The sequence below is a fragment of the Neolamprologus multifasciatus genome, chromosome 16, assembly GCF_963576455.1.
Source record: "Neolamprologus multifasciatus chromosome 16, fNeoMul1.2, whole genome shotgun sequence".
Classification (NCBI taxonomy): Eukaryota; Metazoa; Chordata; class Actinopteri; order Cichliformes; family Cichlidae; genus Neolamprologus; species Neolamprologus multifasciatus.
The window spans coordinates 3306204-3320295 of NC_140454.1; the positions used below are offsets into that span (position 1 = coordinate 3306204).

Below are 14092 nucleotides of genomic sequence, written 5' to 3' on the forward strand. Positions count from 1 at the left end.
CAACAAAGTAAAGCTAGTTTTCAGCTACGAGCCCGACACAGAACCCACCGTATTAGCCAGAGGTCCCTTTACTACGGTTCAGAGCCGCGGACCTTCAGTAACAGTAATAAATCACAGCAATAGCACATTCATGTAGTTGTAAACAGCATGATAATATATTAAGTAATCCAAAGTATTCAGAATACGTTACTCTCATTGAGTAACGTAACGGAAGAATACATTTTGAGGCATGTATTCTGTATTTTGTAATGGAATACATTTTAAAAGTAACCTTCCCAACACTGCACGTAAGTTGTATCAGCACTTCCCTGACACTTTGTCAACATAAAAACACATCCAGAGGTTTAAAAGATAAGCTTGTTTTTGCCTCGAGATGCTGCTTTGTTTGCTCCATGTTGTAATTTGTTGGTTTGTCCACTACTTACACATAGGAACATACTCGTTTGCACAACGTCTTCCTACATCTGTACACAGACCTGCTCAGGTCAGACCCACCTTCAGTACACAATAATAATCACTGAGGGATAACAGAATTTAATAAAAGGTGTGTCAGTCGGAGTGGAAATAGCCCAGAGGATATCAAAATAAAATATAGAATTAGATCCTATCAGGTCTTGCACAAATACTGTCAGTTGTTGGCATGTGTGTACATATGTGTACATGCATTTGTGTGTGCTCTTGCAAATCTAAAACATATTAGTTCTCAAGTCTTTTTATCAAGATCGGCACACACTTTGAGGGTGTGTTCATCCGCACATGGACGACACAATCAGAGTGTGTGTGTGTGTGAGAGAGAGAGTTTCTATGAATGCTGATGTGGTAACCATTGGTAACGTTCCAAACAGAGCAGTTTATCAGTGGTACCTATCACCACGAGGCGTCTACTTCACCCATGCACACAACCTTATGTTTTAATGACACTCAGCACAGCTTCAGACATGATTTAAGGTGGTGCCATCCTTCTTAGAGGTCTGAGAGGAGGCCTCATAGCACACTCGTGTGTTTTTCCTGATTCGTGAGGACATTTGTTGGCATAATCCCTCTGTAGCCCCTCACAGTAACCTTGAACATAGCAGCTAAATGTCTTATGTTCTCACTAAACACAACCTAATTCTAATCTTAAGGATTTCACATTTCCTCATCCAGCAACTTTAAACTAAAACAAACCAAAATAAATTGTTGGACCAAACACACACCTCTGCCGTCTGTTTCGTCAAACACTACTGAAGGAAATGAGAAAGCTTTTGCCTCTAGATTAATATTATTACTTTGTTTAGCAATCACTGGACTGAATGGCTGGTGGTTAAACATTAAATGTGCTCATAATGGGCCCACAGATCTTGATCATTCTGTTCTTATTTATACACTTAGATGACTGAGTGTATTGCAGTAAAACTCCCTCGCATGGTTTTATTAGAAGCCAGTTTAAGATTTAACTTGAATTCAGTTTGTGTGCAGTAATGCTAGTAATTGTTGCCATGACATAAACAATAGTTGGTTAATGTCATGGCAGTGGCTTTTTTATGATGCTGCAGGATTCTAAGTGTCTCCAGTGCAAAGCATACTGTGTGTTTTATTCATGCATCTTATAATTCATCAAAATGCTACATGACTAATATTAAATACTTTGAAGGGTCAGCGGTATAATGGCCGGTACCCCGTCTCAGTTTTGTATATTGTAGCATGTAAGTATCATAAATCTCTCATGCACGGTGTAAACAACATCAGGCTCTACCTTGCTGTGGGATGATCTTTGTGAGATTCATCACAAAGAAAACATTTTTTAAATCCAGATTTTCTCTTTTTTTTTGTGGTCAAAAGAGAAGAGTTGGAGTATCAGCATCACTCACTGTTTAAACCTGATAAACTGTTTGTATAGAAAGTGACGGACAAATTTTTGTTGTTGTTCTTTCAACAGGATTTTCCCCCGGGAATACCTCCTACAGCACATCCACCTGTACTCCCTGGCTGACCTGCAGCAGGTACGTGCACACATCCAGAGCTACATGCACACAGAGTAGGATGCATATACCATCGAGCATTAAGGGTCTGGGTGAAACATGTTTTGATACTTTAATCATTTGAAAGTCGTCTTCTGTTTGTACTTGTGAGAAAGCAGCCATGCACGCTTTGGTAAGCCCATCATGTCTTTTAAACTGTGACTCTGTGTGACAGCATTGCTCTTCGAGTTGGATCAGTCCTGTTTCTGTGTCAAGGATCTCTAATAATAATCAAAAAAAGCTACCACTCATGTGTCATCTGTGGAAATGCACGCAGCTCTCCTGCTCGCCGATAGATTCTGCTGCTGCAGATATATGATAAACTCAGAGTGTGTTCTTGAAACTGGAAGCTACAAAATCATTTCAGCACCCATTAATATTTTGTTAAAACTCTGGATTGTGTTCAATAGTGGTATATTTGACTCAACCACAATGTTTGTAATAGACTTAAAATTGAGTAGAAGAAAGCAACAGGCCACCTAAAATGTCAGAACTGAGCTGCTTGCCACGTTTTTAAATTATGTATTTTGGTGTTTGAATACAAATTGAAGGTTTAATGTAGAATAAGGCATAAAGCATAGATTATAGGCTTGAATAAACTTGTTTTAAACAAGTAAAGCAGCATTTGGTTTGTCAGTGTCTGTTAGAGAAACAGATTACGATGCTAAAAATTACATTTTCAGTCTGTGTCAATCGTAATATGGTGACCAGTGTTTGAAAAAACTTTTTTTTTTATGCTTCATTCATTTTTTCATTAGTCATTGGACAGTATGTTCCTTTATTATCACGAGCACACAAACATTTGCAAAGAGCTAGAAGTTTATTTAACAGTTTTAGGTGCTGAAATTTTTATGTCATAGCAGATAGAAGCTGTGAAAATGAGCTCATTTAGCAATCAAGTCTGCACATGTTCACCGCTCATACAACTCGGCTCAGAGATGGGCAGTGTTGGGGAGTAACGGAATACATGTACCGCCGTTACGTATTTAAAATACAAAATATGAGTAACTGTATTCCGTTACAGTTACCGTTTAAAAAGGTGGTATTTAGAATACAGTTACTTTGTTGAAATAAATGGATTACACGGCAGTACTTCCCTGTTTCATATTGTGGCGGGTCAGGACTGTTTGGGTTTTGTTTGACAGCTACGTTCTGTTGTTCCAGGCGGCAGCGTTACGGTTGCCATGGTTACAGGGTGCCGCTCTCTCTCTGCGTGTTTCCTGGGTGAGAGAGGACTTGTTGTTGTTGTGCTAAGCTAATAGGCAGAATGCTACAAGTATAGCTCTAAAGAATGTAGCATCATAGGCAGTGTAGTCCGTGCTGCAGGGAGAATGGACTGCCATACACGTTATGTTTCTGTGAGCGAGGGAGGGAGAAAAAGGAAAAGTACGAGCTGTCATCGAGCAGAAACGGGAGCTGGAAGCATGTAAATATAATAATAACCACTGCAGCCAAGAAGAGAGCCTGACGAGCCCAGTTGTAAGTAAGCTATTAAGACTCGACTGTACACCGTGTTCGTGTTTTCCTCCAAAAACAATAAGTCCTGTTGGAGCAGCCTTTCAACGCCTCTCTCTGTCTCTGCTAGCAAAGTTGACCCAGACAACAAAGTAAAGCTAGTTTTCGGCTATGAGCCCGACACAGAACCCACCGTATTAGTCAGAGGTCCCTTTACTACGGTTCGGAGCCGCGGACCTTCAGTAACAGTAATAAATCACATTCACATAGTTGTAAACAGCATGATAATATATTAAGTAACCCAAAGTATTCAGAATACGTTACTCTCATTGAGTAACGTAGCGGAATACGTTACAGAATACATTTTGGGGCATGTATTCTGTAATCTGTAATGGAATACATTTTAAAAGTAACCTTCCCAACACTGGAGATGGGTTTTATTCATTACCAAAGTCATACACTCTTCATTATATTTTAGCCAGTCCTAAATTCCCAACGCAGGAGCTATTTACTAGAGCAGCAAATATGTATTAATCCACTACTAAAAATAAACCTCAGCAAGAGTCGATGAACTGCAGCTGAGAGCAGCAAACAGGAACGGGACGTGACTAACACATTGGTTTTTTCCTCTTTTCGTCCGATTTGCCAAAAGGTTGCGTTTAAGTAAACACAACCTTTCCTTTTTTTCTTTGGCGAGTGTCCGTGTCATAACAGTGATAAGAAAGGGTGATATCCTCCAGCAGCCTCATTTGGAGACTTTAAGTGTCCAGATTGAGAAAACAATGGTCTGGCAGATTATCCTCATGACTCTGCGTTATTACTCTGCAGTAACAAAGAGACTTTGGCATTTTAGTGAATCGCCAGATTTTCTCATTAAATTGCAAACGCTTATATCTGTGAATGAGTTTAAAAGTCGTCATGTCTTTTTGAAATTATCAATGAGGAGATTTTAAAGAGATTTGCATAGATTCTTTTTTTTCTTTATCGCTGCCTTCTTTAGCACCGAGTCGCCGGACTGAGTTGGGGGGGTCAGAGGAAAGCGACCACAAATGACTGAAAAGTTCTTTTGTTTGTCATTATGTTCATTATGTTGTACCCTGCCCCATTTTTTTCTTTCATCCTGCTCTTACTCAGAGCTTGGCCACAGACTCTCACGGTGAAAGAGATTGGAGCCCCCCCTCCGCCTCCACCTCCATCTCCACCACCTCCTCCTCCAATCCCACACTCTGTGTCTCTCTGCTTCACTAATTGGTCACATTCAGAATCAACAGGCAGAAAAACAAAGCGTGACATCCCTCCATTCTTCTAAACATCGCCTTGGCCTCACACACGCTCAGCACACATGTGTTGAGTGTGTGTGTGTGTCTGTGTGTCTTTTTCCTGCTTAAACTCTGATTTTCTGTCATAAACTCTAAACTGGGGATTTTGAATTAATTTCAACAATGTGTGTCTTTGGGAGAGAGTGCACTGCTCCCTCTCCCCCTCTCTCACCCTTCCTCCCACAGATTCTTGAGCACTCTGCCTCTTAATTGGTTTTCCATATTAACAAGCTTGTTTCTTTTGAGTCGCCTCCTGAATAAAATGACACTCTTAATCAACGTGGCTTTTTTTGTTCCACCCCAGAGGTCAGTGAAGGCTCAACTCCCCTGGCTAAAGCCCGGGACACACCAGTCTTTTAAACCTCCCAACAAATAGCCTCCACCCATATCCCCTATTAGAGACCCATTGGTTTTGTAGAAGCCATATGTGTTTGTCTAAGGATGCTCTGCACCATCCCTCTGCTTGCTTTAAGGATGGTTTCTAGGAAAGAAAAATGCTTGTGTGTACGCAGACAGCAGGCTTCCCACAGTGACACCCTCGCATTCCCTGTATGCCAGGCATGCCTCTCCACTCACACTTGTCCAGGCACACAGGCCTCTTGAGGAAGTGCTATATGTTCTCCGGAAGATTTCTCCTCATGCCTTTAATTGTAAGGGGAGCTTTAACCTCAAATATTCAAGCAATCCACATAATAAGAGCTGTTTTTGTTAAGAGATTGCACAATTGTAATACTGGTCGCTATACAGTTTCTTAGGCTATATGTGATGATTTATGATGTCTGTGGAGGTTTTTGAGTGGCAATGGCATGGGGCAGGTTGATCAAATGTATGTAATTAAAACACAGCTGCTATCTAGCTGTATCAAAGCCTATTTCATAGAGACCTGCAGTTGTATTAATCCCTTGTCATGATGGTAAATCTGGCTTTTGTTGTCCCAAACACTCCTAATAAAAAAAGTTAGCGGTAATTTAGAAACTGTGATCCATTACAATTTCTACAAATGTAGATTTTTAAAGGCTCCTGTTTCAGCGCATCTGGTTAAAGTTGATTTTTATTTTGAAATTCTTTTTTAAGTATCCGTTAAATTTAATGGATCTGTGTCAAAATATTAAGTGTTATGTCTTGATATTATTGTCTATACCAGAGGTAGGCAACTCCAGGCCTCAAGAGCCAGTGTCCTGCTGATTTAAAAGGCTAAACGACCTCTTCGACATGTCTCTAAGATCTCCAGAGGCCTGGTAATGAACTAATCATTTGATTCAGGTGTGTTGACCCAGGATGATATTTAAAACCTGCTGGACACCTTGAGGCCTGGAGTTGCCCACCCCTGATCTATATTCTTGTCTCTGTTGCGATTTCCCTTTAACAATCATCACTTATGGTGTGCATACGTTTGAAGATGCAGTATGTAAAACTGTTGGTTTTTAAGCCATGATTGATTGCCATGATGTTTGTTACTTCATTAGACGTCTGTGTGTTGTGTAGCAGAAAGCCAGCTAATGCACATCAACATTGGGGAAGTCTTTATTTATTTTTTTCGTATAGTCCATGGCTACTGTCAGTCATGTCAAGTAAGGGGATGCCTGTCTCGGTGTGAGTGGCACTCTAGAGCCACACTAGAGTAAAAATAGGACAGCAACCTCCTTGCAACTAGAAGAATTGGTAGCTGCCACATGATCACAACTATCAATGCAATCACGGGGGGGACAGACCGACAGCAAGTAGCTGAGGGTGCTGCCTGCTCAACCAACTGGTTGCCCAGATTGCAAGGCAGTTCACAGTTAGGAGGCAACCTGTCACAGACAATAATGGTCTAGCTTGGCTGACTGCAGTCACGCTTAGTTTTAGATTTGTGAGTAATTGTCATCTAGTTTATAAACGCAGACAGATTGAGTGCAACATGTTGGCAATCTGTGTGAGTCCTCACTCATGAGGTCTCTTTGGAGCAATGAGGTCCAATCTCGCTTGGTTGTCCACTGTTTGTATTCTGGTCATATTCCTATTTGAAAGCAAAGTTGTGAAGCACCTGTGCCATTTTGCAGTTAAATGGCTGTCCTGCACCAACTACCTGACTATTGCTGGAGGCATTTCTGAATTTCTGTTTCAGTTCTATGAATTTGTAGATATGTGGATTCTTAATCTAAGTAATTCATATGAATCACAAACAGATTGAGTGTACTCGGCAACTTGAAACATTCAGTCACAAACTGGTTGCAGAATTATTCCGTCTTATTGTCGCCTTGATGCACCAAAGTTGCTTTCAAGACAGCAGGTGATTATGAGGGATCACAGATCTTGTTTTTGTCTTCGAAGCTGTCAATGCAGCAAGATCAGTCTAGTGCCTCTCATGACGTCAAGGGCTCGAGGCTTTGTCCTCGCAGCGAGCCAAGGTGTGTTTCCTACAAGCAAATCAAGTAGCTTGGTTAATTTTTAATCCTTTAAGAGGCTAAATCATCTTTTTTTCTACTATCGCTGTATGCCTTAGTAGAAAAAAGTAGAAAATACTATCATTATATTATGCTGCTATCCTGTATATATTGTACTTATTATTGTCTGTGTACTACGGTTGTTTTATTGTACTTTTTATATTTTACATTTATATTTATTTTGCATTTTGCACCAAGGGAGTGGCACTCCAATTTTGTTGTACTTTGTACAATGACAATAAAGGCTATTCTATTCTATTCTAAAATAAATGGAAAGATGTCACTGAAGAGTAAAGTATTCTATTGTGCCATTAAGGTTGGATTTTTAAACTAAAAAAAAATAAAAGCATCAGAGAAACACGTTTCTTACATCTGCTCAGCCAGAAGATTACTTGGAAGTCTGGGGATTTTAGGGGAATCTCCTGAGAAGACAGACTCTACCATCCATACACTGACATCCAACATACATCAGGTTTTCTGTGTGTGTGACACAGAGAGAGGAGAGAGGGTGTTATCCAAACAGATCTCACCCTGGTCTTTCCAGCCATGTAATCCCAGCTGGCTTTCTAGTGTCTCAATGGAGCTGCGGTAGCCTGTGTGTGTGCGTGTGTGTGTGCGTGTGTGCGCGTGTGTGTGTGTGTGGGAGAGGGCGAGTGAGAGAGGAGGGCAGGCGAACGGCTGTTTAACAGCAGTTTTAGGGGATTAGGAGGTTTTGGAGCACAAAGACTCTGCATGGAGCAGAGAAAGAGGTTCAACTGGAGGGGGAGGAGTTTAAGAGGAGGGATGGAGGGAGAGGAGGTGAAAAGTGTGTGTGTTTTCTGGGAGGGTTTTTTGGAGGGAATGAGGGTTAAATAGGTGAATACTTCTACAGCTCTGTATGCCGAAAGGAATTCTGATAGTGCTTCATGTTTTTTTTGTTAACTATAATCATGAGGACCTTTTTTTCTATGTTGGGGGGGTGTTGCACATTCACTGGTGTAGACGTTCATGGTGACTGGCTTGCTGGGGGATGGACTAGCAGCTTGTGAGCTGCCATTCAGTCTCATTGTTCTAGTTGGCAGTTCAAGCTATTAATGTCACTTACCTTAAGTATGAGTTATGCTCAAATTCCAATTTTTAGACAGCGCTTTTAACTGAATGGTTCCAGGTTTATTTATTGAAACTAAACTCAGCAACTAGTTTCTTTTGTAAGGAGGTGAAAAGGGAAACTAGAGAATTTTGATTTGAAGATAGCTGAATGTACTGTACTTTATGTTCTTTTTAATAACCCCAATAATTTCAGTTTGTTTTGCTGTGCAGTATGTTTTTTGTATATTGAGACAGAAGTTGGTCGGTCCCTAAGCGACCATTAAAGACAGCTCTACTGGTTCACCCACACACTCTGGACGGTCATCAATATTTGGCTTCATTGTTGTTCTGCCCAAGTTGGAAGTTCTAGTCTAAATGATTACCCCACAGTGGCCTTGCTGGTCTCAGGGCTTTCGGTATAACTAATAGAAGTGTCGCTGTATATTTCTGGGAAGGCTTTGACAGCAGGGACCTAAATGTGATTAAAATCACTGAGAAACCAGTTTGCTGTAATTCATTTGAAACAGTAATCATTTAAATGAAGAAACTATGGGCAAGAAATAGAAATGGATTTCCTTGTTTTCTTTACGTTGCCTTTATATTCTTCTTCTTGCATATTTATTTCTCACTCTACATCCATCCATCTTTCTGTGCCTTCCTCTTTTCCCATCATCCCCCAAGAGAACCAGCCAGCCACCAGAGCTGTGCTGCCAGTCGTTTGATTCTGCCCAGTGCAATTATAGTGGGCCTTAATTACTGAGCTTGTCAGCCTCCATCAGGAGAGCCATTTGTCATGTGGACTGGGCTGGACCGGACTGAGCAGGCCTACTTAGGTTTGGTGTGGGGGGAGAGGGACACACAAATCTGTGTGCCACTCTCGGTACCTGTCCGCTCGTCTGTCCGTCTGGAAACATTTTTATTTTTTGACTGTTGTTACGTTCTCCCTAACATTAACTTAGGCTGCATTTTGGTTCCACCGTTTTGGTACTCTTAACATTTTTGAAAAATCATGTCGATATCGTCATAATGTAAAGTGTATTTAAATTAGTTATTAATTTTCCTAATGTTTACTTTTTTTTTTTTTACTTGGATGCAATATTCTTTGACTCCTCTCGTGCTGCTTAGCTTAAGTCTACTGGTCACAAGAAATTTTATCACCAGTCTCGTACTTGTTTTTCTAAGATGGCTTCAAAAAGCCGAGCACCTGCATATAACCCACATTTTGTTCTCTTTCCCATGGACTGTATTTAAACGATGGACAAAGCCACAGTGAACTCACCCACAGGTTTTGTAAGCTACAATTTTCAAGCCTCACAATTAGCATTTCTGTGTTTTTTAAAACCAGATGTATACATATTTGGATGGTAGAGCTGGGTGGTTATCAGCTGGTGGAAACAAAATGGAGACTTCTGGCACTACTTCAGCTACTTCTGGTGTGGCGGAGATGCACAAGGGTCTAAAGAGGCTGAAGCTCCACAAATAATAGTGTATTATTTGATCAACATGATTTTTGGTGGGTTTTTTGTTTTGTCTTGTTTTTTTTAAGTACCATGTTGATCAAGTAAAACTGTTTTTCATACCAGAAGTGTTGCTGGAGCTTCAAACCCTTTAGAGCTTTGTAATCGTATATTGTTCTTTAATATAGTCAAACATTCAACAAGAGAAAAAACATAAAAACATCTTCAACATAAAGATGGTTATTTCTGCTCTAAAGTTTTGAAGTTTTCTTCAACTGGTCATAACTTGAAGTGGCCAGTAAAGTTTTTGGTGGCATTTTTCAGGCCTGGAGGTTACCTCTCGACCTTTTTTAAAATGGTAAAATTACTAGAATGAATCCTGTTGTTAGTTAAATATTAGTCCAAGGCATCAGGCTTGATTTCATCCAAAGACGAATCATTTTGTATTTTCTTTATGTTTGTAAAGGTACCCTATAGGTTTTTAAATCCATTCAACTTAATGAAAGTGTAGCAGTCTTTGCTTTGGTCCTGTGACTCAGTGCAGATGGAATCACTGTACCTCAGTGTGCTGGGTTTCCTCTGTTTAAGTGTGGTTTCTTCCTCCTCTCTACGTCTCTCATCCTCTCGTCCTCATCGTCTAACAAACAGCATGAAGGAGGTTATAATTGGCAGGTCCAGAGCTCTGCCAGGTGGAACCACTTGTATCTGAATACAGGCTCTCGCCCTCTCTCAAGATCTCTCTTGTATATTGAATCTGCTACTCTTTCTCTTACTTTCTACTCTGTTTTTTTCGATTAAATTTCTCCCTCTGTCTTACATATCCTGGGTTATTAAGCTTATAGCACTGTCAGAACTGTTAACAAGGAACAACAAAGCTTGAAGCCATGTTGAGTTGTTATATCTGTTAAGAGTCTGTACACCCTTTCTGTGCAGTCTCTCATCGTCTATTCACGACTCCACAACTCGAGCCCCCCACTGCTAAGCCCCCCATCCCTCAGTTCTTTAAGGAACTTGCCAAGCGTTGCCATCAAACGTTGTTCACCTCATACACTGTCTGCCTTACTTCCTTTAGTTTCCTGTCTTGTTTTTCTGCCTTTCCACCAAACATTCAACTTTGTTTTGGTCCTTTTTGAATGTGGCGTCGCATTAGTTTCCTCATTTGTCATTTCCCTCCATTCCCCCATATTAGTTTCAGACATGTCTTTGCCCCAGATCAACTGCACTTTCTAAAACTCAGCTGAATTTGCTAAACAATCTTGGGGGAAGCCAACACATCCTTCCCCCAAGATGATCTTGAAATATTTGAAGGGACCATTTTAAGAAAGTACTGCTAGGTACGAGGTTTTCCTTGGAGACGGCAAGTTAGGTCTCATAACCAAATGTTGCCATACAAAAACCTTCCTATGTTTACATACGCACATGGCGGCGACGCAGAATGAGAAGAGCGAAAGCGGATCGTTGAATGAAACGGATGAACCAGAACTGGTTTGTAAAAATGCTGCAACTTCAGTGGTGTGGAACTGGTTTAGCTTTCGTCCGTCAGATACACAACAAAGCACTATTTTTGGTAGCGCATGCTAGCGGGCCGTCGTTATTACCGTGTTTTTTGGAAAATACGGCGCACTTAAAATCAATCCTTTGATTTTTCTGAAAGTCGACAGAGCCCCTTATAATCCCGTGTGCCTTATGTATGAATTCTGGTTGTGTTTACTGACCTCGAAACGATTTTATGTACACGGCGCTCAGCAATCTGTCAAATGTCTCAGTATGACTAAGTATGACTTTGCTAAGCTACGAAGCCACACCGCTTGATGGATTGTCGGAGCATTACGGCTATCGTAGGCAGGCGCCTCGTGGAGTGATACGTACTGTGCTTCAACATAATATTACGGTATTGTGTGTGTTTAACCTCTTTTTAAGTTTTGTGGATATTATACATGGTTATGCTGAGGATATGTCAGCCAGTTTCCACTGGAAATGCCTTTTGGTTAAACTGTCAGCGAGGAATTTGAATTTGCACTGTTAAACTTTTATATAACTTTAATGCAGATAAAAAACAGCTGCTTGTTTAAGTGAAAATACATTGATGGGGTTTTTTGCACTGATAAAGTTGTGGAGTTGTAAAGTATTTTGTCTGGTGTCAATTATATCGTCAGTTATATCGTTATCGCAAATTTTCAAATGTATATCGTGATAAATATTTTTGGTCATATCGCCCTGCTCTACTATTGTCTCTACTGCATGTGATTAGGAGACTGAAACAGTGTCTGGTCAACATAGCTGATCCTTTGCCTCTGGTTTAATAACTAAAGAGTTCACTAGTATAAAACTGGTGTATTATACTGAAATCTGTGATTATTCATCTGTACGCATGACATTATGATGGGGGCCTGAGCCCCCTAAAGGTTAGATCATAGAAATGCCCCTGCCTTTCAGCAACCAAATCTGCATGAGCTACAGTGCTAGCTCCTGGCACATTAGCAGAGAAGTACAGCTGTTTGTCATCTGCATAGCAAGGATATGAAATGTCTTTGTCAGTCAGGCATGTAAAGGTACATATATTGGCAACCTTCAAACATTCCAGTAAGGAGGATGATGCTTCTCTGTTGGTGCTTCTGTAGACTGACTCAATAAAACTGCTATAATAATAATAATAATAATAATAATAATAAAAGCCTTCAATGTCATGTTTTATTTGATTACATTGTCCCTCTGTTCAGCACTTTGGCTGACACTTGATGTCTCTTAAATGTGTGCTATACAAATAAAGCTGACTTGACTTGATTGTCAAAATATTATAGTTTCAGCTGCTTATTATAAAATTGCTTTCTGAATTAGTTATATTAAGTTAAATGTTATCAAACGCATTCATTAGGAATTTTGTTTAAACATTAAATGTATATGTTGAGCTATGATGCATGCTTTAGTACTTTTAATTTAGTTTTTACCTCGGTGCGTGCGACTAATTCTTTATTGGCCACCCTAAAGATTTTCAACTTGTAAGAAAAAACTTAAGGAAAAGATAAAAACAGACAAAGGAGGAGTTAGTGGGCTTAAAAAAAGATAATAAAAGAAATCAGAAGAAGAAACATAGCAACTGTCACACTTATTGTTACATTTCATGTATTTCTTATGTCTCCTGCTACTCATCTTTTTTATCCCTCACACCCGTCCATGCTTTCTTATCATTCTCTAGGTGATTGATGGAAAACTGGCTCCTTTCCTGTCCAAGGTGATCAAGTTTGCCAGCTCACATGTTTTCAGCTGCAGCTTGTGTCGAGAGAAAGGCTTCATCTGTGAACTCTGCCAAAACGGCCAGGTCATCTATCCCTTCCAGGAGAACGCCACCCGGAGGTACACATCCTTCGATAACCTTTCTACAAGTTAAACATGACTGGTTTTACATTTGGAAGATCAGCACACATAACTGATAGTTTCCAGATAAATGTATTTAAAGTTTTATTTTCTCAGTGGAGTCAGGAGACTTTATTGACTCAGTAATTGTTTTGAATCCAGAAATTGATTAAAAACAGTTTGCATGAGAGAAAGCCGGGTGAGCTGACACTTTGCTATCTGGAAATGAGGTGCTAACGTGTACGTGACTTTTTGAGCACCAAGACTGAGTCTGCTTTTTGTTACTAACACTGGTTGGCATGAGAGCTCTTTGTGTGTGTGTGTGTGTGTGTGTGTGTGTGTGTGTGTGTGTGTGTGTGTGTGTGTGTGTGTGTGTGTGTGTGTGTGTGTGTGTGTGTGTGTGTGTGTGTGTGTGTGTGTGTGTGTGTGTCTTGGGTGCAGGGATTGTCACGACAGTGTCCAGAACCTCGTCCCCATCACTGAAATTCAGAGTGACAGATATCACAGAGATAAGAGCTGATCAGGACCAATAGTTGAAAGACTGTGAGCTCTGGACGTACACACACCCTACTTGTTGAGCTGTGTTTTATGACTTGAGAAGTGTTAACTGATAACAGTCATATCTGCTGTCCTTACTGGAACAGAGCTGTAAAGACTTACTGAGCTGTTGACTTAGTTACACATACTCAGAAGATGCAGGAAATGAGCAATAACTGGGCATTAATTGCCTATCCTACTTCATGGACAGTTCCAATCTATTGCTATCAGATTACAATGTAGTCTTTGTGGTTTTAACAGTGAATCATATTATGGAATATCACAATATGCATTTCACTTAACAGTTTGGAAACTGTATTTTATCAGTTTATAGTTATCGATTTATTTGGAGCTTAAAATCATTGGGAAAACATCTAAAATGCCAAAGGAAACAGGAAAGAGCTTGTTGGCCTGGACACTTTGGTTAACCAGACACTCGTATTTCTTGACTCACCAGATCAGTGTAATCAGCAGGT

General features: G+C 40.2%; 2 protein-coding genes across 4 annotated transcripts in view; both read left to right on the forward strand.

The window, feature by feature from the left end:
- The window catches only part of LOC146500019 (uncharacterized), a 260198-nt gene that overhangs the window by 84924 nt on the left and 161182 nt on the right, over nt 1-14092 (forward strand). The window lies entirely within an intron of this gene.
- Nucleotides 1-14092, forward strand: part of plekhm3 (pleckstrin homology domain containing, family M, member 3) — a 56717-nt gene that overhangs the window by 33198 nt on the left and 9427 nt on the right. For all 3 annotated transcript variants that reach the window (XM_085135969.1, XM_085135971.1, XM_085135972.1), the window contains exons 6-7: nt 1919-1982; nt 12922-13079. In XM_085135969.1, the coding sequence (XP_084992095.1) occupies nt 1919-1982; nt 12922-13079 (222 nt within the window). The remainder of the gene's footprint in view (nt 1-1918; nt 1983-12921; nt 13080-14092) is intronic.